Here is a 21,570-nt window from a genome sequence, read left to right as displayed (position 1 = left end):
GGTCCGCCTTCCACCGAGGCTCCGCCTATAGACGGGGGCCGTCGCTCGAGATGCGCGGGACTCGGCCTTCCTCAACCAATGGGAAGACGAGAATTCGTCGTGTTGGGCGTGGCTGGAAAGATTGGCAGGCGAGGCCCCGCCTCGGCGCCTCTGTCCCGGGTGAAGTGTGCTGGAAGGGGCGCCCCGGCCCCACACACTCAATCGCTGTCATGGCTGCACGGTCTGTCACTCTCGGCATCGACCTGGGCACCACGTCTGTGAAGGCGGCCCTGGTGGAGGCCGCGCGCGGCGACCCTTCCGGGTTCGTGGTACTGGCGAGCTGTGCCCGGCCTGCGCGGGCCGAGACGGCGGCCCAGAGCGCGGCGGCGGGGCCCCAGGTGAGGCAGTGCCCTGGAGCCTCGCCGCCTCCAGGAGCCTCCAGACACCCTCTTCCTCCTCAAAGAAGTCTCCCTGACTGCTCCAGCCTGCCTGATCTCTGCCTGCCCGCTGCAACTCCCTCGATCCGATAGATCTCCTCCTAGGAGCTTTCCCACCTGCTGGCACCGATCTCCCCACTCTCTGGCCTTCTTTGGGAGCCTTGACCTTGGCGCTATATCCCCGTGCTCTCTGCCCTCCACTTTCTGTATCCTGACCTGCAGGAAATTGCTCTCCTGCATATGGAGCGATCTCAGGCCGCCTTCTCATTCTTGCGGCTCTCTGCTCCTCACATCTGCAGGTGTCCTCAAATTCAGGATTCAACTTGTTCCCTAGGGCGGTGTCTGGGTTTTCCTTGAGAAATCAGACGCAAAATCCAGCGTAACCTGCCCCTCTCTCATCCCGCAGGAGTGGATTGTGGGTGGAGGAACTCAAACACTTGGACAGCAAAAGTCCCCTGGCCCCAAGGGCTGAGACACCTTGGAAGAAAGACGTCAGGACAGATAGACATTGAGAGATACCTCAGTTAAAATGTTAGAAAAAGGTCAGATTGATAATTCTACACGAAACTAGTGTTTTGTGAAAGCTACAAGATAGAAATGGAGAATTTCACCACAGTGGGCTCAATTGCAAGTTGTGGGTTCAGAAAGGATGTCAATCCTCAGAGATGGATTCCATTAATTCCCTGAGAAAGGTAGCTCTATGTTCAGTTCATTGATAATAGAAATTAATATCAAGGAACTTTCTGTGTATCCTCATGACTTTTTTTTCCTGGATCGGATCTCAGCTTGTTCTTATAATTGAAATAGATGACCTCTACAGCCCCTTCCAGCCACAGACCTCGATTTTCTGAGCCAAACCCCACTCCCAATAGCTTTGTTTTTCACAAGCTCTTGCCACATACCTGGACTCAGTCCTTTAGGGTTCAGAGTCCATCTTGCTCAGAAGCATTTCAGAGGATAAAGATTTCAGGAGCACTTCTCATTTTCATAGAGCCTTTCAAAATTAGTTTGGTTGGGGCATCAGGACATTTTAGAATGATTATCTCACTTCATGGACCATGAAGTGGAGGCAAAGTCAGCTCTGACCCTGTGGGGGTAAACAGCAGAGCTGGGATTACAGGGGTGGGTTTTAGGCAGAGCCCTTTTCTCTTGAAATAGGGCCACTTCTTGAAAACTACTTTCCCCACTTCCCCCAGTGTCCAGCACAGTGTTCTGTGTTTACAGGCACGCTCAGTGCTCCACAACTGCCTAAGGAGGGGTTTAGGGGAGGCCAGTAATAGCCCCCCTTGCATCCTCCACATGTGTGTTGTGCTCTGGGACAACAGCCTTGTTGTAATTTCCCCTATAGCAGGATTTCTTCACCTTGGCACTGTTGATATTTGGAGGTTGGATGATTCTTTGTTGTGGGCTGCCGTCCTGTGTGTTGTAGGATGTTCAGCAACATCCCTGGCCTCTAACCCACTGCATGCCAGTAGAACACTCCTCCCCAGCTGAGACACCCAAAAATGTCTCCATATTGCCAAATGCCCCCTAGGGGACAAAAATCACCCCTGGGGTAAGCACTACTGATATATAGAAACACCTGCTGGCTCTGTTCTTTCCTCATGTCCATATTTCTCACTCTTTAGAAGCATTGTGTACTCCACAGTCAAGTTTGGCAGCTATGTGGAAGGTCAGACTTTCAGCTCTTTGCAGCTTTAAAATATCAAGATTTTTGAGGGAAGCTCTGTGACCCTTTCTGTGTTATGAATTTTACCTCTCTGGGCCTCAGTTTCCCCATCTGTAAAAAGGGGTGTGGGGGAGGAGGGTTGAACGAGTTCCTAAATTCTTTTTTCAAATCTGAATTTCTAGCGTTTGATCTGAATGTAGACCACTTGATATTCTGAATCAAGGAATGGGGGCAGCGCCTTTCCTGTGACATTGTGGGTGTATCCATTGTCTGTCCAAGAATTGCTCCCCCATCACACTCACCACTAAAACTCTCCACACACTGAGTGCCTCCTTGTCTTCACTCCCTTCTGGCCTGTTTCACTCCCCCACTGTCCTTACCTACACAGCTCACCCACCCTAAGTCCATTTTAAACAGTCCTGCATTCATGTACCTTCTGGGTTCATGCCACGTGGGAACTCTTTAAACCAGCACTGTCCAGTGGAAAGGTGAGCCACACGTGTAATTTTCAACTTCCTGGTAGCCATATCAAAAAACAGTAAAAAGGAACCGTAAAATTAATTTTCATTGCTTATTTTTTTAACCCAATGGATCCAAACATATCATTTCCATATGTAATAATCAATATAGAATTATGATTATGAGATAGTGTGCTTTTTTTTCGTACTAAATCTGAAATCTGGTATGTAGATTTCAATTCAGACTAGCTGTGTGTAGCTGATGACTGGCGTGTTGGACAGGGCAGGTGTAAACAAATGCCTCTTCCCTGCTTCCTTCTTCCTTTGCCCGCTGTCTTATTTCTTCCCTCCTGGGGGATCGATCATGCATAGCCATGCATCTCCTCTCTGCCCCATCTTTTACTGCCCGCTCAGTTCTACTGTAGTCTCTCCTGCATAAAGAGTCTTGTTAGGATGTAGGGTTGCCTCCTCAACTAAATGCTCTGTGCTCCCTCTCCTCTCCTTCCCCGACCCTACCCCTCCTCACCTTTCTTCTTTCTACTCCTTCCATCATGTTTGTTTGGAGCCAAGAACTGCCACAGCCCAAGGCCAGCAGGCTGACAAACTCCAAGGAGGGGGGTGCCTGCACTGCCCCCGGAACAAATGCAAGCCCTCAGGGCATTCGGGAAATGTTTGCCAGATGGATGAACTGAAGCAAACACTAGGGCTGGTCCTCAGGTGCTTTAGTCCGGGAAGCCTGTCTTGCCTACACCTTTCCTGCTGGCTTCCTCCCTGCTGGGTTCCATCCTTCTTCTACCCCAATGCTCCATGTGCCTTGCCAAAGACCTTTGCCTTATTTCTCCTTGCAGCATGGTCTTGTGTTTTCCTGTCCTGCTGGACAGTAAGCACCTGTAGGGCAGGGCAGTGCTTTTCTCAGCTCAGACTCTTCCACAGAAGGAGGCAGAGCCCGGGCCATTGGCTGAACTTAACCCACAGCGGCGCCTCATCTGTGAATGGGAGAAGTGGGACCTCGCCCACCACATTCCTACTCCAGGCCCCGCTGGAGGCGGTGGAGAACCCTCAGGCCCACATCCCCTCCCTGGGGCCCCTCAGCAGGTCCTGGAAGTGCCCTCGGTGGAATTAGGTGGGCAGCCACCACCCAGGAAGCCCCTGACGCCTCTGCCCTCCTTCCCCTGCCTGTGTGTGTACCTCTGTCCAACGTATCCTGTTCTGTTTCCAGGGGCAGGAGCAGGATGTGAGGAGAATCATCCAGGCCCTCCACGAGTGCCTTGCTGCCCTTCCCCGGCAGCAGCTCTGCAAGGTCTGTGGCATCGGAGTGTCAGGACAGATGCACGGAGTCATGTTCTGGAAAACAGGCCAAGGTATGCTGAGCTTGGGGGTGATCACGTGCTGTTAACAGTCACCCTGTGATCTCAGGTGGCCTCGGCCTGCAGCGGCTTGAAGCAGGATTTTGGTTCCCCTGGCCAGAGACTGACGTCAGGCTGCAGCAGTGAGAGTGCTGAATCCCAGCCACTAGACCGCCAGGGACCAGCGGCCAGTGATAAGGCTCTAGCCCGTCGGCTTTGTAGAAATGAATTTCCACAAAGAGACAGAAAGTAGTGAAACAAGTAAAGTGTTTATTAGGAGGAAAAAGGGTACGTGTGGATAGACACACAGGCAGGCTCAGAGGGACAGAGGCTCTCAGAGGCTCACGCCCTCGTGGTAGTTTGAATCACTTATATGGGGCATTTCTTTTGAGTTTCCCTTGGCCTATCATCTTGCTTTGCCTGGCTCTGAGTCCGTATTTGGTTTATCTCAGGGTCCTCCCCTGTGTGTGCGCGCATCTCTTAGCCGAGATGGATTCTAGCAAAGAGGCCTACGGGTAGGTTGACATCACCTACTATGGAGTGGCACCCCTTCCCTTTTTGACCCCCGAGGAGCCTTTCTGTGCATGTGTAGTTGGGAAGGGCTCCTTGATCTCGAGAATGAGGAATATGTGGTCTCTTTATCTTTTATCTGGGCAGCCCTCAACTCTTCTTCGCTCCGCTATTACCTTCATCTTGGAGTATCTGTCGGCAGGGGACAGACTCCAGCTGCTCAGCCTGGGGCCCATCTATCTCCTGCCTCACCTGGAACCAGAAAAGGGCTGCCAAGGGCTCTCTGTGAAGGGTCAGGTTATTCTGCTGCCTCTTGCACTTTGTGTACATCCTGTCCTGTTCAAAGGATGTAACGAAGTGAACTGTCCACTCACACATTATTCGTGAACAGGGAGAGGGAGAAGAGTGAGTTCTCTCTGATTCTCTGTTGGATTCAGTGGAGTGGATTTTCCACAGCCTTCTCTTTCTTTGTGCCAGTGTCTTGGAGCATCAGTGCCAACAACCAAGAGATTAGTGTAGCTGTAGATTCCAAGACGCAGAGGAAACTCTTCTGAATTTAGGCATAGTTTTTGTTGTTTAACATAATCACAGATATTTGTGATTTTTCAATTCCAGGGCACATCCTTTTCATGGGCACAGGTGCTAAGCATCATTTAGTTGGTCGTCTTCTTTCAGGAGGTCTGCCACAGTGCAGAGGTGGGTGGCCTGTTCTGTTTAGCCTCTAGGAGGAGTATTAAGCCAGCAAAACAGCAGTGAGCACTTTGCATGCCAGGTGCTGAGCTAAGTATGTTACCTGTGTGATCTCATTGAATTTTCCCAACACCCTTATGACGTAGGTTACATTACTCTCCCATGAGACCCGGAGGTTCAGAGAGGATAAAATAATATGCTCAGGGTCATGTGGCAGTAAGTAGCAACTCCAGCTTTTCTCTTTTTTAATTAATTAATTAATTTTTATTTTTGGCTGCGTTGGGTCTTTGTTGCTGCGTGTGGGCTTTCTCTGGTTGCGGCGAGCAGGGAATTCTCTTGTTGCAGAGCACGGGCTCTAGGAGCACGGGCTTCAGTAGTTGCAGCACGCAGGCTCAGTAGTTGTGGCTCGCGGGCTTAGTTACTCCGCAGCATGTGGGATCTTCCCAGAGCAGGGCTCGAACCCGTGTCCCCTGCATTGGCAGGCAGATTCTTAACCACTGCTCCACCAAGGAAGTCCCGTGACTCCAGCTTTTGAACTCAAGTCTGTCTGACTTCAGACACTGAACTTTGAAAGTCTCCTGGGAGGACCAGAGTCACAGGAGGACACACTAGCTCAATGAAGGGAAGAATTTCCCAACAGAATGTCCAAGGAAGGATTAGGCTCTTGTAGGAAGTTGTGAGCTCCTGTTATGGCAAGTGTTAAAAAAAAATTTTTTTTTAATTATAGAAAGTTCGACATAGACATAAAAATAGGGAGAACAGCCTTATGAACTGACACATACCCATCACCGAGCTTCAAAACTATCAACTTTTTACTGCAGGTGTTTTAAGCATAGTATGGATGGCTACTTTGCGGGGTGGAGGCTGTAGTTAAGGAGGTTGGACATTGGATTCACCCCTCCTCTGCCTAGAGAATCAGTGATTCCGATTCCCCTGGGCCAAGTGAGTGGTGACTTGCCTCTCGGTGGCTTGACAGGGGTCTGGTGGTGCATCCTTTGATCAGTCCCCAGGGGGGGCCTGGGTGACTGCAGAAGTCCACCCAGGCTCTCCCCCTCCTCCTTTCCCTTTGTCTGCCTGTCGTCAGGCCAGCTGGGACCATGGGAGCTGCTCGGCTCCAATTACTAGCAGGAGCCAGAGGCCAGTTCTGGTGTTAGAGCTGACCTCTCAGGGGGAGTCTAGGTTGTAAAAGTTTTTAAACTCCTTAATTGTGCATTAAGGAGAATAAACGTCCTTTTAATACTAAAACCCTTCCCAAAGAGGACAGCAGAGATCTAATGATTGTGCTCTGGTCACACGCCTTCCTTTCTGCCCGTCTCCTGGACTCTGTAACGACCACGCAAACCATCGCCCACATCGGTGGAGAGAGCTGCTTAATATTTCATGGAGCCCACCTGCATGCCTTCTTGTTTTGGTTTCTGTTTCTGGGAAGGAGGAGAGCCACTGTTTGACGATGATACCTGCTTAGCAGAGTGAGTGAAATCATATTTGAGATCAAGTCGTTCTGCTTTTAATAGCGGCTGTAATTCAGTTTGGTTTTGGGACCTACAATATATGAGGCTCTGTGCTGGGCCCTGCGGGAGACATAGAAACGGGATGCAGCCCTTGTCTTCCAGGGCTCGCTCAAGGCAGTCAACACAGACAGGCACCAGTAACCTGAGCGGAGAGCTAAGTGCTTCCACAAGGGCGCCAACTGGAGGAGAAGAGAGGGAGTGACTAGTGTCCTCTGAGAGGCCTGTGGTTACACCAGTTTCCACATTCCATTTTCAGGCTCAGTAATAGCAGGAGAGAAGTGGGGATCATAAAATCAAGCTAAAAGGCCAGCAGCAGACAGGGAGAAATTATTCACTAGTATATAGTAGACAAAGGACGAATATGGGTGCATATAAAGAACAAATAACAAAGAAAGGACCAATGGCCCTGTGGAAAAATGGGCAGAGGAAACCAACAGGCAATTCCTAGAAGAGGAAATACAAATAGCTAATAAGCATATGAAAAGATGCTCAGTGTCATTAGGAATTAGGAAAATGCAGATGAAAACAACAACGAGAAATCATTTTCCACCCACTGGATTGTAAAAAAGCAGTTTGAGAATGTCAAGAGTTGGCAAAGGGGGTGGAAAACTGGTTTTTTAAAATACCACTCCTGGTAGTATATATTAGCTTGGCCGTTCCGGAGGGCAGTTTGGCAGGGTGTTAAAAATAAGAGAGATATAGCAACTACAGGAAGAAAACTTCCAACTGAACTACTATGAAACCCATTTGCTAATTGCGGGGGGTGAGGATAAAGCTTTTAAATTATACACTGTAAAAATAAGAGTTACTATGACTCAGTGGCCCTACTACTTAAAATCTGTTCAGGAAAAGGACTTTAACATGTATATGCAAACGCGGCATAATCATGGTCACTCATGGCATCCTTGTTTATTGTAGTGAAAACTGTGACGTTTACCCATGGGGGAGTGGTTAAATAAATGTTGGTACCCCACGCTGTAGAATGGTATGCAGTAGTTGAAAAAAATCAGGTGCGTTCACATGTTCTAACGTGGAAAGAATTCCAGGACATGTTGCTGGATCATAAAAACAACCACTAGAAAAATACATACAGTAGAGTACTGTTTGTTTTTAAAAAACAGACAAAACCAAAATAGAATAAAACCCAGCCCAAATCAACCAAACCAAAGAGAGTATGCTGTGTGAGTATGAAAACCCAACAACGGGACTTCCCTGGCGGCCCAGTGGTTAAGACTCCGCGCTTCCAGTGCAGGAGGTGCAGGTTCGATCCCTGGTCAGGGAACTAAGATCCCACATGCTGCGTGGCCAAAAAATAAAAAAAAAAAACCAAAAAAACTCTACAGGTGCTAACAATGACAGGAAGGGGGCTGGGACTCTGATGGGGATGGTCAAGCAGGCCTTTTGCTTTACCTGTAATAATTGAACATTTTATATTGAGAATGCATTCACTTATCATTTGTATAATTAAAATTTTTTAAAATTATTATTATTATTATTATTTGCCAAAAAAGAAGAAGAAAATGAGAGAAAGAACATCCATCAGGCCAGATTCTGGAACAGACTGTCTGGACTTGAATCCTGCCTCTACCACTTAGTAGCTATGTGATCTTTGACAAGATTTTTAAAGCTTCTCTGAGCTTCATATGTCTTATGTGAAAATGGGGATAAATATCACACCTATGTTGTAAGGCTAATATGTAGATTAAAAAAATTAATATTTTTAAAGTGCTTTGAACAATACCTGGTACCTGGTAAGAACTCCGTATTTATTTTATAACACAAACAAAATAAAGATGATAGTCCTAAAAGTAAAAAGAAGAAAAAGGGTCAAAAGAGTTTTGGAAGCAGATAAAAGGGTTGATAAAAAAGCCTCAGATGTCCAGCTTTAGGGCTGAGATAAGAATCCCAGCTTTAGGCAGAAACGTAGTTGTGAGGGTGGACCATCCCATCCCCAGCTTACTCCCCCTTCCTGGGTGAAACTTAGTAAGCTTCAGGTGCATATATCTGTGACCGTTTCCCTGCTCTTCTTCTTCTTTTTTTTTTTTAAATGATTTTTATTGGTGTATAGTTGATTTACAATGTGTTAGTTTCTGCTGTACAGCAAAGTGAATCAGTTATACATATACATATATCCGGTCTTTTTTAGATGCTTTTCCCATATAGGTCATTACAGAGGGATTGAGTAGAGTTCCCTGTGCTATACAGTAGGTCCTTTCTTTCCTTTCTTTCTTTCTTTTTTTTTTTTTTAAGGCCACGCCTTGGGGCCTGTGGAATCTTAGTTCCCTGACCGGGGATTGAACTGGACCCTCAGCAGTGAAAGCACTGAGTCCTAACCACTGGACCACCAGGTCCTTATTAGTTAGGTCCTTATTAGTTATCTATTTTATACATAGCATTGTGTATACCTCAATACCAATCTCCCAGTTTATCTCTCCCCCACCCCATTCCCCCCTGGTAACCATAAGTTTGTTTTCTACATCTGTGACTCTATTTCTGTTTTGTAAATAAGTTCATTTGTACCTCTTTTTTTTTTTTTTTTAGATTCCACATATAAGTGATATCATATGATATCACTTGCCTTTCTCTGTCTGCCTTACTTCACTCAGGATGACAATCTCTAGGTCCATCCACTCCCTGCTCTTCTGGGTACTGGCCAGAACCCCTGAGTGTGAGTGAAGCATTGTCATGGGTGATAAAGTCTGTCCTATAACCTCATTAGCAGAGTAGTCTCAAGGACATGCTGGTGCCGGTCCGTTGCTCTTTTCTCCATTTTTGGTCATCTCCTTCGTTCCAGGCTGTGAATGGACAAAGGCAGGGGCTGCCCCTGTGTTCGAGCCCAGAGCCGTGAGCCACCTGGTAACGTGGCAGGATGGCCGGTGTGGCAGCAAGTTCCTGGCTTCTCTGCCCCGGCCAGAGTCTCATCTCAGTGTGGCCACGGGGTTTGGCTGTGCAACCATCTTCTGGCTTTTGAAGAATAGGTACGGACACCTGTTCTTTGAATTGGGTGACGGGTTTGCAGGGGAACGAGAGTGGCTAGGGAGCTGTACCTCTAGCTGGTCAGCATCACTCCACGTGCTGGATTGTCCCTCAGTGAATGTGGCCCAGCACAGGGTATAGTCACAAGACTTAGACTTGGTCTACCACTGCTTCATTTTGCAGAGGGCTCTTATTGGTTATCTGACTCTCACCTAAAGGGGGAAAGAAGAGACCCGAGAGGGCAAGGGACTTGCCAAGGATCACATGATGGGTTCACGGTGGGATCAGGGCTGCTGAGAATGGCTGATGTCCTGCTTTCCCAGGCACGGTGTGTCCTCCTATGAGCACCCTCCCCTAAGGCTGACTCTGGCCAGCTTGGCTTGGAGGGGTTGGGAGGTTCAGCTGCTGGGGATCCACAGCCTGTGGGGTTCTGGCTGCTACTCAGCTCTGCCATGTGTAGTCCACACTGCCCACAGTTAGGTGCAGCACATGCTTTCAAGTCAATATTAAACCACGTTGAATTGTTTGGGGTATGAAAAACAGCCCAGAGTTCCTGAAGTCCTACGATGCAGCTGGCACTATCCATGACTATGTGGTTGCCATGCTGTGTGGCTTGACAAGACCCCTGATGTCCGACCAGAATGCCGCTAGCTGGGGATATTTCAACACCAGGAGCCAGAGCTGGAACTTGGAGATGTGAGTATAACCACGCAGGCTGGCTTGAGGCTGAAGGGCAGAATCTCTAAAGCAGGAGCTTCAGTGGGGCTTTCCCATCTGGGAATAACGGGCCAAGAATCAGTTTCCAACACCCTCCAGCCTGTTCCAGTCCCTGGGCATGGGTGGGTCTGACCGTAAGTGAAGTTCTTGGGGAGGGGCGCCACCCACCACGCCATGCTGCCTGCTCCTCCACTGTTGCCCAGACCTAGGGTGGGCTCCCCAGTTCTTTCTGTGCCCTGAGCCAGCCCGTAGATTCAAAATGAAAGAACAACTTTCATTCTTTAACATATTTTATTTTATTTTATTTTTTTAACTTTTTATTTTATATTGGAATATAGTTGATTAACAATGTTGTGTTAGTTTCAGGTGGACAGTAACGTGATTCAGTTATGCATATACATGTATCTATTCTTTTACAAATTCTTTTCCCATTTAGGTTGTTACATAATATTGAACAGAGTTCCCTGTGCTATACAGTAGGTCCTTGTGGGTTATCCATTTTAAATATAGCCGTGTGTACATGTCAATCCCAAATTCCCTAACTATCTCTCTCCCCTACCCTAATGTATTTTAAAATAGGGTTAAGAAATGGAAGTAGTAGGCTTAAGGGATGCCTTTTAAGTTCCCTTTAAACAATCATTTGCCTTTTCAGGTCCAGAAATCCAGTGCCCTATAAGTTCACTGCCTTCAGGGCCCAAATTCTGAGCTCTGTAATAAAACAAAAAGCACCTGGTAGTTCAGGTAAAGGACTTCCCAGCATGTGTTATAAAATTGGCAGCCCCGTGTTCACTAACCATGAGTGATGGATGCATTCGGTATTCAGGAGACTGATGGGCTTGACTTTGGTTTGGCCTGTGCTAACCAGCTGTGACTTTGCTCTAAAACTCCAGCTTCCTCCCTTTGCACAGTGTTTGCTCTCCCTTCAAACGCAGGAGGCTGGATGCCGATGAAATCTGCTTCTTATCCAGTCCTTTCTGACTACCTCTGCTCAAACTGGTTGCATTCTTCTCCAAAAGGCCCATCCCAAGCTCTTGAAAGCCAGGGTTCACTCTTTAAATAACTCAAGGCTTTTCCTCATGGTATAAAAAAAGCCAAAGAGGCCCTCTGTGAAAACACTGGATTCTGCCCTCTCTCCTTGAATGTGTATCCTATTGCGCTTTCCGTTGCTGAGTTTCCTGGAAACAACAGAAAACCAAGCACCAGGTAGATACGCTGTCCACTTTTGGTTTGCAGACTGAGGGACGCAGGCTTTCCCGTCCACCTGCTCCCGGACGTCACCGAGCCTGGCAACGTGGCAGGCAGAACTTCCCAGGCCTGGTTTGAGATCCCAAAGGGGACACCGGTGGGCGTGGCCTTGGGGGATTTGCAGGCCTCTGTCTATTCCTGTATGGCCCAAAGGACAGACGCAGGTAAGTCTGTCTTTGGTTCTCTCCTCAGACTTCTACTGGGGCCTCCTAAGCCCCAGCTCTGTGCCAGAGTCCGAGGGGCACACATAGCCGGCAGTCGCAGCGTCCTCTTGACCATTATTCTACAAACGTGAAAAACACCATCATCCCTGCAGGTGCAGCCCCTGCCCCGGGAGCTTACAATTCAGCAGGGCAATTTCTGTCCTGACCACAGTCTGTGCCTTTCTTCTCTAGAGACAGGTGAGGGAAATGACTCTCTAGTTGGCTGGTTTCTATGTGTCTCCATGACCAAGAAAATAGATTATTATTCAATAGATTAGGGTTTTTGTTATTGTGTGTTTGTCAATGAAAGTTCCTCGGATCTGAGTAGAAGCGCAGACTTCCCTGTATTCCATGTAAGAGAGTCACAGTGAAGGGGAGACAGCAATCCAGGGCAGGGGCTGGCAAAGTTTTCCTGTAAAGGGCCAGATTGTAAATATTTTAAGCTTTGTGGGCCATTTTGTTTCTATCATAACTACTTAACAGCTGTTGGGGCAGGAAAGCAGCCACAGCCAATGCATAAGTGAGTAGGTGTAGCTGTGTTCCAATAAAACTTTATTTATAGAGGCTGAAATGTGAATTTCATAAAATTTTCATGTGTCATGAAATATTCTTCTCCTTTTCATTTCTTTTCAACCTTTTAAAAAGGTAAGAACATGCTACTGGGATTGTAAAATGGTGCAGTCCCTTTGGAAAACAGTCTAGCAGTTCTTCAAAAGTTAAACATGGAATTACCATGGGACCCAGCCATTCCACTCCTATGTGTACACGCAAGAGAATTGAAAACACATGTCCGCACAAAAAACTTGTACACAAATGTTCCTAGCAGCCTTATTCATAATAGCCAAAATGTAGAAACAACCCAAATGCCCATCGACTGATAAATGGATTTTAAAAATGTGGGGTATCCACAGAGCTAAAATGCTATAACATGTGAATGAAAGTGAAAGGCCACATAGTGTATTATTCCATTCCTGTGAAATGTCCAGAATAGGCAAATCCATAGAGACAGAAAGCAGATTCATGGTTGTCTAGGGCTGGGACATGGGGTTGATTGCTAACCAGTATGGGATTTCTTTCTGGAGTGGTGAAAATGTCCTAAAATTAGATCTCAGTGATGTTTGTACAACTCTGTGAATATACTAAAAAGCACAGAACTGTACACTTTAAAAGAATGCATTTTATGATGAATTTTTTGAATTACATCTCAATAAAGCTATCATTAAAAAAAAAAATGTAAAAGCCTTTCTTAGCTCCTGGGCCATACAAAAACAGATGGCAGGCTGGATATGGCCTGGGGGCTGTCGTTTGCCCCTCCTGGGACTGGGGTAGACTTTGGGTCTGCCTGCCCAAGCAGGGTGATTGCAGGCTGTGTGTTTCATTTGATCCTCAGGGCAGCCTGGCTGAGTGGGCCCACTTTGAGAGCCCCACCTTGTTATCAAGGGGAACAGAGAATTCATCTTACTCGGATTTTCTTTGTCATCACATCTTTTTTTCCTCCATCAGTTAGAACTATTACAATTTAACACTGAGTTTAAAAACTCTGACCAGCACTATCCTCTGAAGCAGTAGTTTATTCCTATTTTATTACATTCTTAAAAAATAAAATTTCAAGTGACTTTTTGTTTTGTTTTGTTTTTGGTAGTAATTCCTCTTAATTCAAGATTAGGTGAGAGGGAAAGGTGAGATTCTGCCACTTAAAAAAAAATTTTTATTGGAGTATAGTTGATTTACAATGTTGTGTTAGTTTCAGGTGTATAACAAAGTGAATCTGTTATACATATACATATATCCAGATTCTGCCACTTTTGTTTGCACAAATATGTGATAAAATCTTTTAAGGTCAAAAACCCGTCTTTTTCTCCTGAATTTTCTCCCTGAGCCCTTGTCATCATCCAAAATGAGGATGATGATACCTTTCTCATGGGGCAGTTGTCGTGATGCACTGGGATGGTGCCTGTAAAGAGCCTGGCTCTTTCCTCCTACCTGGTAGTCTTCAAATCTTAGGCTGTTCCCTCCACAGAGAGCTGTCATGTGCCTGGATATGAATGTCCTTTCTAGATGGTGAGTGAGGGGCTGGTCAAATGGGAAGAAGCTAAGATTTAGGCTCCGTCTTCACTCAGCTGGTTGTGGTCTCTGGTTCTAGACTGGGGCTGCTGGCCTGTGCTCAGCTGTGCGGTGTCCATGGGCAAGGCTGGTCGGCCCCCTTCATTGACCCTTCCCCCCAAGGGGATAGGTAGAGGGCATGATGCTTCTGGTTTATCGTCATGGTGAAAGGCTTGATGTGGCAGGAAGTCAAGGTTATTGACTTCCTGAGACATGTTTTCACTCTCCTTGCCTCTGCCTCCCAGTAGGTAGGATAGTTGGATGCTGACCTCAGTTAGTTTAGCCCCAACAGACTGAGAGGAACAGGCTTTCTGGCCAGGTCTCGTGAGAAATGGAGGAGAGACTCCTGGGACAGTCTGTAGGCTCTGGCCTCCATCTAGAGGAGAAAAATCATCCCCTCTGTTCTAGGTCTGGGAGCATCCCCCCTGCTGGTGGAGGGAGGTTGAGAAGCACACCTTGGAAATGAGAAGGAGGTGGTACCCACCAAAAATGAATGCAACCTCCCAAAGAATAAAACACTTGGGCTGAGGTCTGACTCTCTGTGAATAGTAGCTTATTGCTGTGTAACAAATCACTCCAATACTTAGTAGCCTAAAACAGCAAACACTTATGATCTCACACAGTTTCTGAGGGTCAGGAGTCTAGGCGTGGCTGGATGGTCTGGCTCACGGTCCCTTGTGAGATTGCAATCACACTGTCAGTCTGTCAGTCTGCAGCTGGGACTGCAGTCATCTGAAGGCTTGACTGGGCTGGAGGATCCACTTCTCAGCTCACTCATGTGGCTCTTGGCAGGAGGCCTCAGCTCCTTGTAGGTGTTGGAGGACGGAGGGAATGAAAAGTACCCACCGAACTGAGAATGCATCTTGAGACTGAAAAATGAGGCAGGTAGCTCCATATAATCAACGGGTCAGTTTATTTTAGGGTAACTTACAGAGTGGGATCAGACAGACAATGATCTGGAAGCATTGGCAGCTGCATTCTGCACCACCAAGGGGCCTTTGGGACAGCTTTATAGTTAACCTAGGATGTGAGGGTGGGTGCCTGGAAACAGGACATGCACTCCTAAGTTAAGATGATTGGATGGGTAACTAGTCTCATGGGCTCTGGGAATACATCAGCAAAAGTCAGCATAGTTTGGGAACTAACAGAGCATAGAGGCCACCTGGCCCTGACCGTTGTTAAACAATATCTACTAACTACAAAGCCCTTGACGACAGAGAAGTGATTCACCAGCTAGTACAGTCCTGGGTAGGGTCAGCGGAAGGACAGGGGGGACCGTACGGGCCCAAGATGGGGTCAGTTATGCCAGCAACCATCCAGTGGGCCTCTCCATAGGGCTGCTCACGACGTGGTGCCTGCCTCCCCCGGAGCAAGTGATCAAGACGGAAGCTGCAGTGCCCTTTTATGACCTGGTCTCCAGAGTCACACACTGTCACTTCTGCTTTACTCTCTTCATTAGAAGCCAGTCACTGAGTCCAGCCCACACTCAGGGGAGGAGAATTAGGCACTGCCTCCTGAAAGGAGGAGTATCCAGGAATTTGTGGCACACTCTCCCCCGACCCTGTTGTGACTTGGGGCCTCTGAGTTAGCCCAACAGGCCTAACCTCTGCTTTCTTTGGACCCCATCCAGTTCTCAACATCAGCACCTCGGTGCAGCTGGTAGCCTCCATGCCTTCAGGATTCCGGCCAGCGCAGACTCCAGACCCTGCAGCTCCAGTCGCCTACTTCCCGTACTTTGACAGGACCTACCTGGCGGTGGCAGCATCACTCAATGGGGGCAACGTGCTGGCCATGTTCGTCCACATGCTGGTCCAGTGGATGGCGGATCTAGGTAAGGGTGGCCCACACAGTGGTGTGTTCTCTGCTTGTCCTTTCTACGTGGCAGTGTCCTGGTGCTGAATGTGCTGTGAGTTTCTAGATTCTTGTCTCAGAGCCAGCCAGATTCTAGCACATTCCCTCTGTCCTTAGGGATCTGAGCTTGTAGCCTTCTTTCATCTTCTGAGCTGCCATCACCTACTCTCTTTTTTGAGGCGCGCCTTCTCCCCTAACCTTGACTGTGGAGTATCCTAATAGTCTCCTGGCTCTCCCTGGCCCCGCTATTACTTTCTCTGTCAGTAATCTTGCATTTGAGATTTGCCTTCTGATGGCTACAGACAGCGGAGAATAAAATGATCAAACATGAATGAGTGAAAAGACTGGTAGCACTTATTCCTGGCAAGTAGCACCTCTCCTCCTTTCTTGGAAGGGTCCCTGGAAACTCTGATGTCTTCCTGCTCTCTTCAGAGTGGAATTGATCAGGCCTTCCTCTGCTCTGCATTTACAGAGAAAGATGTAACCTCTTTCTTCCAGGAGAGGTTCCCTTTCTAAGTACTTAGGGTAGAAAGGAAATTTCTGGCCAGCTGTCTAGAAACAGGGAAATCATGCTCATCAGATGCATGGGTCACTTGTAGGAGCTCAAAATCAGGTCATTCCAGGAAACATGCAACAGAATAACCAAGTGGGGCACAGGCCACAGGGAGCATCTGGGAAGTTCATACTGGTCGTGCAGACAGGTGTTGCTGACCCACGTCGGTCCTTCCAGGCTGGCTGGGGGTGTCAGGATTGCGGGTAAGTTCTGCCCCCTTGGCTGGGAATCCCTCAGGGATGCTCCACTTAAAGAATAGAACTTTGATCTTGTTTTGCCTTGCATCAAGAAAGGTTTTAAAGATGCAGAACCAGTCATCAGAGCCTTCAGGCAAGCCCTTTACTCAGCTACTGCTTTAACTGGGTCGAGTCTGTCATCTGTTTACTGAGTTGGCTGGTGTTTCTCTTTAAACAGAAGTGACTGTTTTGCTCACCCCTGAAAGAGTAGGTAACACTTAATTTTTCTCTAAGCTTTTCAAAAAGAAAAGTCTTTTGCATTTTCATGGTTCTTATTTTGATGAAACAGAGGGTGCTTTGAAGGCTAGTAGTTTATATAACTTAACCTCCTATGGAATGTCTACATTGTTTCATTTGATTGAAAAAAATATATCTTTTTCTTTCTCATTCCTGAGGGTGTATAGTTGAGTTTGTATAAGTTAAATGTGCTGATGTTGAGACTCCGTGGGAACTTTTGGCCATACATTGGAAATACTCGTGGAGTTTTAAAAACAATGTTGATGTCCTAGTTTCACCCCTAGAAAAGCTGATTATTTGGCTTGGGGAAGAGGAGTGGGGCCTGAGCACGGCATTTTATAAAAGTTCCTCAGGTGATTCTGATGCTCTCAAGTGTTGGTAAGCACTGATCTAGAACCTTCTACTCAAAAAGCGTGGTCCTCAGGCCAGCTGCACTGGCTTCCTCTGGGAGCTGATGACAAATGCAGCATCTCAGGCCCCACCCCAGGCACACTGAATCAGAAACTGTGTTTTAATAAGATCCCTGAGTGATTCATATGCATATTCAACTCTGAGCTCTGGTCTACACTGGTTGTTCGTAACCTCTGCCGAGGGGCAGGCTGGGCTGTGATCACCACTGTGGTCCTGGGATGCCTGTGACACTAATAACAGGTGTGATGATACTTATTGATCAGTGTATGCATTTGGTCCACTTAGGACCAAGAGTCCCACAGCTGCGGGATGGTTAGGACCCACAGCAGCGCTTACGAGATCTCTCCCTGAAGGTTGGGCTGGGGTCTGCGGTGAGAAAGCTGGCTGGGGTCTGGAGCAGAACACAGCTAGCCAGAATATCTGAGTCCTGAGCTGGGAAGCAGCCAGCCACAGTGAGGAGAGGCAGCAAGTCAGCCTATCCTTGCCCCCTGGGAACTCTATAGCCTGCAGCGAGGGGGTGCACGAACTCACACAGGCCTTCTCTGTTCCCGGCAGGCCTGGAGGTTGAAGAATCCACTGTGTACTCACGCATGATCCAGGCTGCTGCACAGCAGAGAGACACCTGCCTAACCATCACTCCAACGGTGCTGGGCGAGAGGCACCTGCCAGACCAGCTGGCCTCAGTGACCAGCATCTCCTCCTCTGACCTCTCCCTGGGGCACGTGACCCGGGCCCTGTGCAGAGGCATCGTTCAGAACCTGCACTCAATGCTTCCTTTTCAGCAGCTCCAAGAGTGGGGCGTGGAGCGGGTGATCGGCAGTGGGAGTGCGCTGTCCAGGAACGAGGTGCTGAAGCAGGAGGTGCAGAGGGCTTTCCCTTTCCCAGTGTCCTATGGGCAGGATGTAGACGCAGCTGTAGGGGCCGCTCTGGTTATGCTCCAGAGAAACCTTAACCAGCAGGAGTATTAGCACACTCATTGGCCAAAGGACTGTTGCAAAGTTGATCTAATTAACGTTCCCCTCCTTATCTTGGGATCATGCTTTTCCTGGACAGCTCTGTGGGCAGTTTTACGCAATGCTTGTTCTCAGGACATCATTTTGACCAAGGACCAGTCTTCAGGGCACACTCTAATAATGCAGCCAGGAGTCATCAACCAGATCCCAAATCAGTGCCTTCTGAAAGAGACTCACCTGAGAGCTGGTTGCAAATGTAAATGTGGGAGAGAGAGAGAGGAAGGGAAAGATGGGTCACATGTACTGTTGGAAGAGTCTTCCCTACTGGATTGTGCCATGTGACCCTGAGGCCCCTTTCCCAATCTTGTTCTTCTCTGGCCACAGCCGGCTAGCTGGGGCAGGAGGCGACCCAAGGACAGTGATGCAGGCTGGCTGAGATGAAGATGCAGGGATCTGTGCTGGCCTTCTTGCCATGTACCTCCCCTCCAAGGAGAGCCTGCTTGGTGCTGCCATGGTTCCTCACAACACAGCTGGCTTGAAGGCACAGAACAGAGAAGAAAGCGTGGATGGCATGACCAACCAAGGGGACAGATGCTGCATAACGCCACCGTTCAGGCATGTTGTTCCCAAGAGTCTGACCAGACACCAGCAAGACTCTTTTCCAAGAGTGTGTCTGTGCAGCCGTGTGTTTTTGCCCCTGTGCATCCCTGGGAAGCCTTCCAAGGGAAGGGATGCAGCTGCACATGCTCCTGTTAGAGAGAAAGCAGAGAGAATCCCTTGTCCCAAATGCCCCAGCTCTTCTTTCTCTTGGTGTGGGCCTTGCGGGCCCGCCATGTGTGCCTGGCTCGCAGAAACATCCCACTTGAGTTGGCATTTCTGCAGGGATCCCAGAGCATCTTAAACCTTCCCGTGGTTGGTAGGATGACCACGGAATGGCTTCCAGGAGAGGGCCACCATCGCTGTGTCTACTTCCACACTCCCAAGGGTGATCCCAGGTGCCTGACTCTGAGGCACCTGTGCGACTGTGAGTTTGGGAAGCAGTCATGTCTCTTTGTAAATGCCACTTTATGGGATTGTCTGAAACTCTTAATCTGCCTGGCTGTGCTGATTGAATTTCAGATACTAAAGTTCATTCCTCCAGAGCCTTGTCCCTTCAGTAAAACACACCTCTCTGCGTTGGGAAGACTATAAATCTGGCACTGCCGCGGAGCTGGGTTTGGGAGGTTGGACATAGCTCTGGGGATCATTTGTAGGTTGTCCTTGCAGAAGCCCTGCCTGCCCCATGGTTCTGCTGGGACAAGCAGCTGCAGATCACTCAGGAACATCATGTAATTGTTCTCTCGGCCAGAATGAGTTGACACCATCATTTTGAGAGAGAAGTCACCTCGGGATGGGCCAAAGGATAGCAGAGAGCCCTGTCCATCAGGAGGAGCTGGCCCTCCGACGTCAGGGAGGCAGCCTGTCTTGCATTCCCAGGATGCTGTGGGTGGAGTCTAAATGTAAATTAGGAGCTGGATAGGTATCCTGCAAAGCACCATAACTCTCTGTCCCCTTTCCACGTGTCCACTCTACCTCTGAGGGCTAAGCCTCACACAGTCCAAGCTTGCCAGCTGGTAGTCCTGTTGTCATTTCTATTGCACTTGGCCTGGAGCCTCTGCAGGGGTTTGAGTACAGCTGCCAGGGCCTCATTTCTCCAGCCTGAAGTCATAAACCACTCGTTGCTTCTGCTCTCACTCTCAGGAGTTACCATCCTGATCCTCAGATGAGGAACTGGGTCATTAGGTCTGTTTGCCAATATCCTGATCTTAAGCACATGGTAGGCTGGCACTTTCCCTCCTGATTTGCTTTGGCCAGTAAAACGTCAACAGAAGTTTGTCACTTCCAGGCAGAAGCCCTTTGGAGCCAATGTGAGATTTGCCACACTCTGTTCCCTTTGCTGTAAGTGACCTGGGGTGTCCCAGAGAGGAGGCCCTGCTGCCCTGGGTCCCACATGAGGGCAATGTGGTGTAGAGCCCTCACCAAACAGCGAGTGACTCATAGTGTGGCCGAGAAATAAACCTTTGATGTTTGATGCTACTGAGATTTGGGAGCTGTTTGTTACCGCAGGATAACTTAGTTCATCCTGACCGCTACAGCCATGGTAGACACTGTGCCTGAGAAGTCCCAGCATAGACCCAGGTGAATCATATTTATGAAGCATCTACTAGGAGATGGGTGTTCTATCAGGCACGGTGATGTATTGTTGAATTCCCATCACTAGGGAATGAAATAAACGCTATAACAGATTTACCCACATGCCCAGAAGGAGGAGCAATTCATTCTTCATGCAAGTGACATCGAAAAACTAAACCTTGGAAAGTTTCAGTCCATTGCTACTAACAAAAGTTAGCGTTCTTTGAGTACCTGCAATGGACTAGAAGCTAATCTGGGCTCTACTTGTTTGAACTCATTTGATCTTCACAATAATCCTAGAAGGTGGGTATATTATCCCCATTTCACAGATGAAGAAACCGAAACACAGAAACGTTAAGTAACTTACGTAAGATCACGACTCTAGGATTCCAAACCCAGAGCCCGCTTTCTTTGGCATTCTAGGCAGCGAGGTCAGCTTAGGCAAATGTGTTTATGTTAAAGTGATTGGCCTGACCAGGGTGCATGAATTGTCTGGTGTCACTTGGTCATAGGGCAGGTGCAAGGGTGTCGTGGGAGTGGTGGCTGGAAATGTTGGGCAGACGGGGAAGGGTGGTGGATGCCAGAGAGTTTGGACTTTCTCCTGTGGGCAGCGGAGGGGAGGGAGGGGATTGGGGATTCTTGGGCTTTGGGAGAATAGCTGGCAGTGTGTGTTCTGGATTGGAGGATGGATGGTAGGAGAAGGGTCCCAATTAGAGGAACCTAGAAAACAGCCTGTGAGAGATGGTGAGGCTGGAACCAACAAGGGGCGGAGGAGTGAACGCCAGCCCTCCCGCTCGCTCCCCTGTCCCGGCCACACACACCATCCTTTGGCCTTTGACTACATACATATGATGTCTATGTGGCTTTCATGTTCTCTGTTTTCCTTTTCTTCTCAAGTGGACTGAAGGCTCCTTGGGGGAAGGGTCCCTATTAGGTGTTCTCTGCCCTGTCCTCCTCCTGCATCTGAACTTGGGCTGATGTCCACCTCACGAGGCAGAACCCTACACCTTGTCCAAGGCCTGACTCTGATGCCATCCGCCAGCTGCAGTCCCCCTGCAGCATATTTGCCACCGGATTACACCTGCATCCAGGACCTCGCTCAATGTTTGCTGTTGGCACGGCCTGTTGGCTCCTGGTTTGTGCCTGTTACAGGGAGCCCCACCCTGTAAGTGTCAGAGAGAGCCTAGCAGGTCTTCCTCCTTATCCATCCCAGCCTCCTGGAGGGCAGAGACCACCCCATTCACCCTACCCACCGCTCTGGGTTCGCAAAGTGCACAGTGGGCCTCAGGAAAGAGGGTGGGTCACACCTGACC

General features: G+C 48.4%; 1 protein-coding gene across 2 annotated transcripts; it reads left to right on the top strand.

Annotated features, from left to right (window-relative positions):
- Positions 1–169: 169 nt before the first annotated feature.
- On the top strand, positions 170–20,359 carry SHPK (sedoheptulokinase). Of its 2 annotated transcripts, none has more exons than XM_036838100.1 (7): positions 170–377; positions 3,763–3,904; positions 9,395–9,578; positions 10,120–10,272; positions 11,527–11,702; positions 15,475–15,675; positions 17,688–20,359. In XM_036838100.1, exons 1-7 carry the CDS (start codon positions 210–212, stop codon positions 18,098–18,100), a joined length of 1,437 nt encoding a protein of 478 aa, XP_036693995.1. In that variant the 5' UTR covers positions 170–209; the 3' UTR covers positions 18,101–20,359. The 2 variants fall into 2 exon arrangements, with proteins under 2 accessions (XP_036693995.1, XP_036693996.1); XM_036838101.1 differs by lacking the exon at positions 170–377 and adding an exon at positions 3,644–3,666 and having other exon boundaries at positions 17,688–20,358.
- Positions 20,360–21,570: the final 1,211 nt, after the last annotated feature.

The sequence above is a fragment of the Balaenoptera musculus genome, chromosome 20 (genome assembly GCF_009873245.2).
Source record: "Balaenoptera musculus isolate JJ_BM4_2016_0621 chromosome 20, mBalMus1.pri.v3, whole genome shotgun sequence".
Taxonomy (NCBI): Eukaryota; Metazoa; Chordata; class Mammalia; order Artiodactyla; family Balaenopteridae; genus Balaenoptera; species Balaenoptera musculus.
The sequence above is the reverse complement of the archived record's forward strand: the minus strand, read 5'-3'. Positions and strand labels throughout refer to the sequence as shown.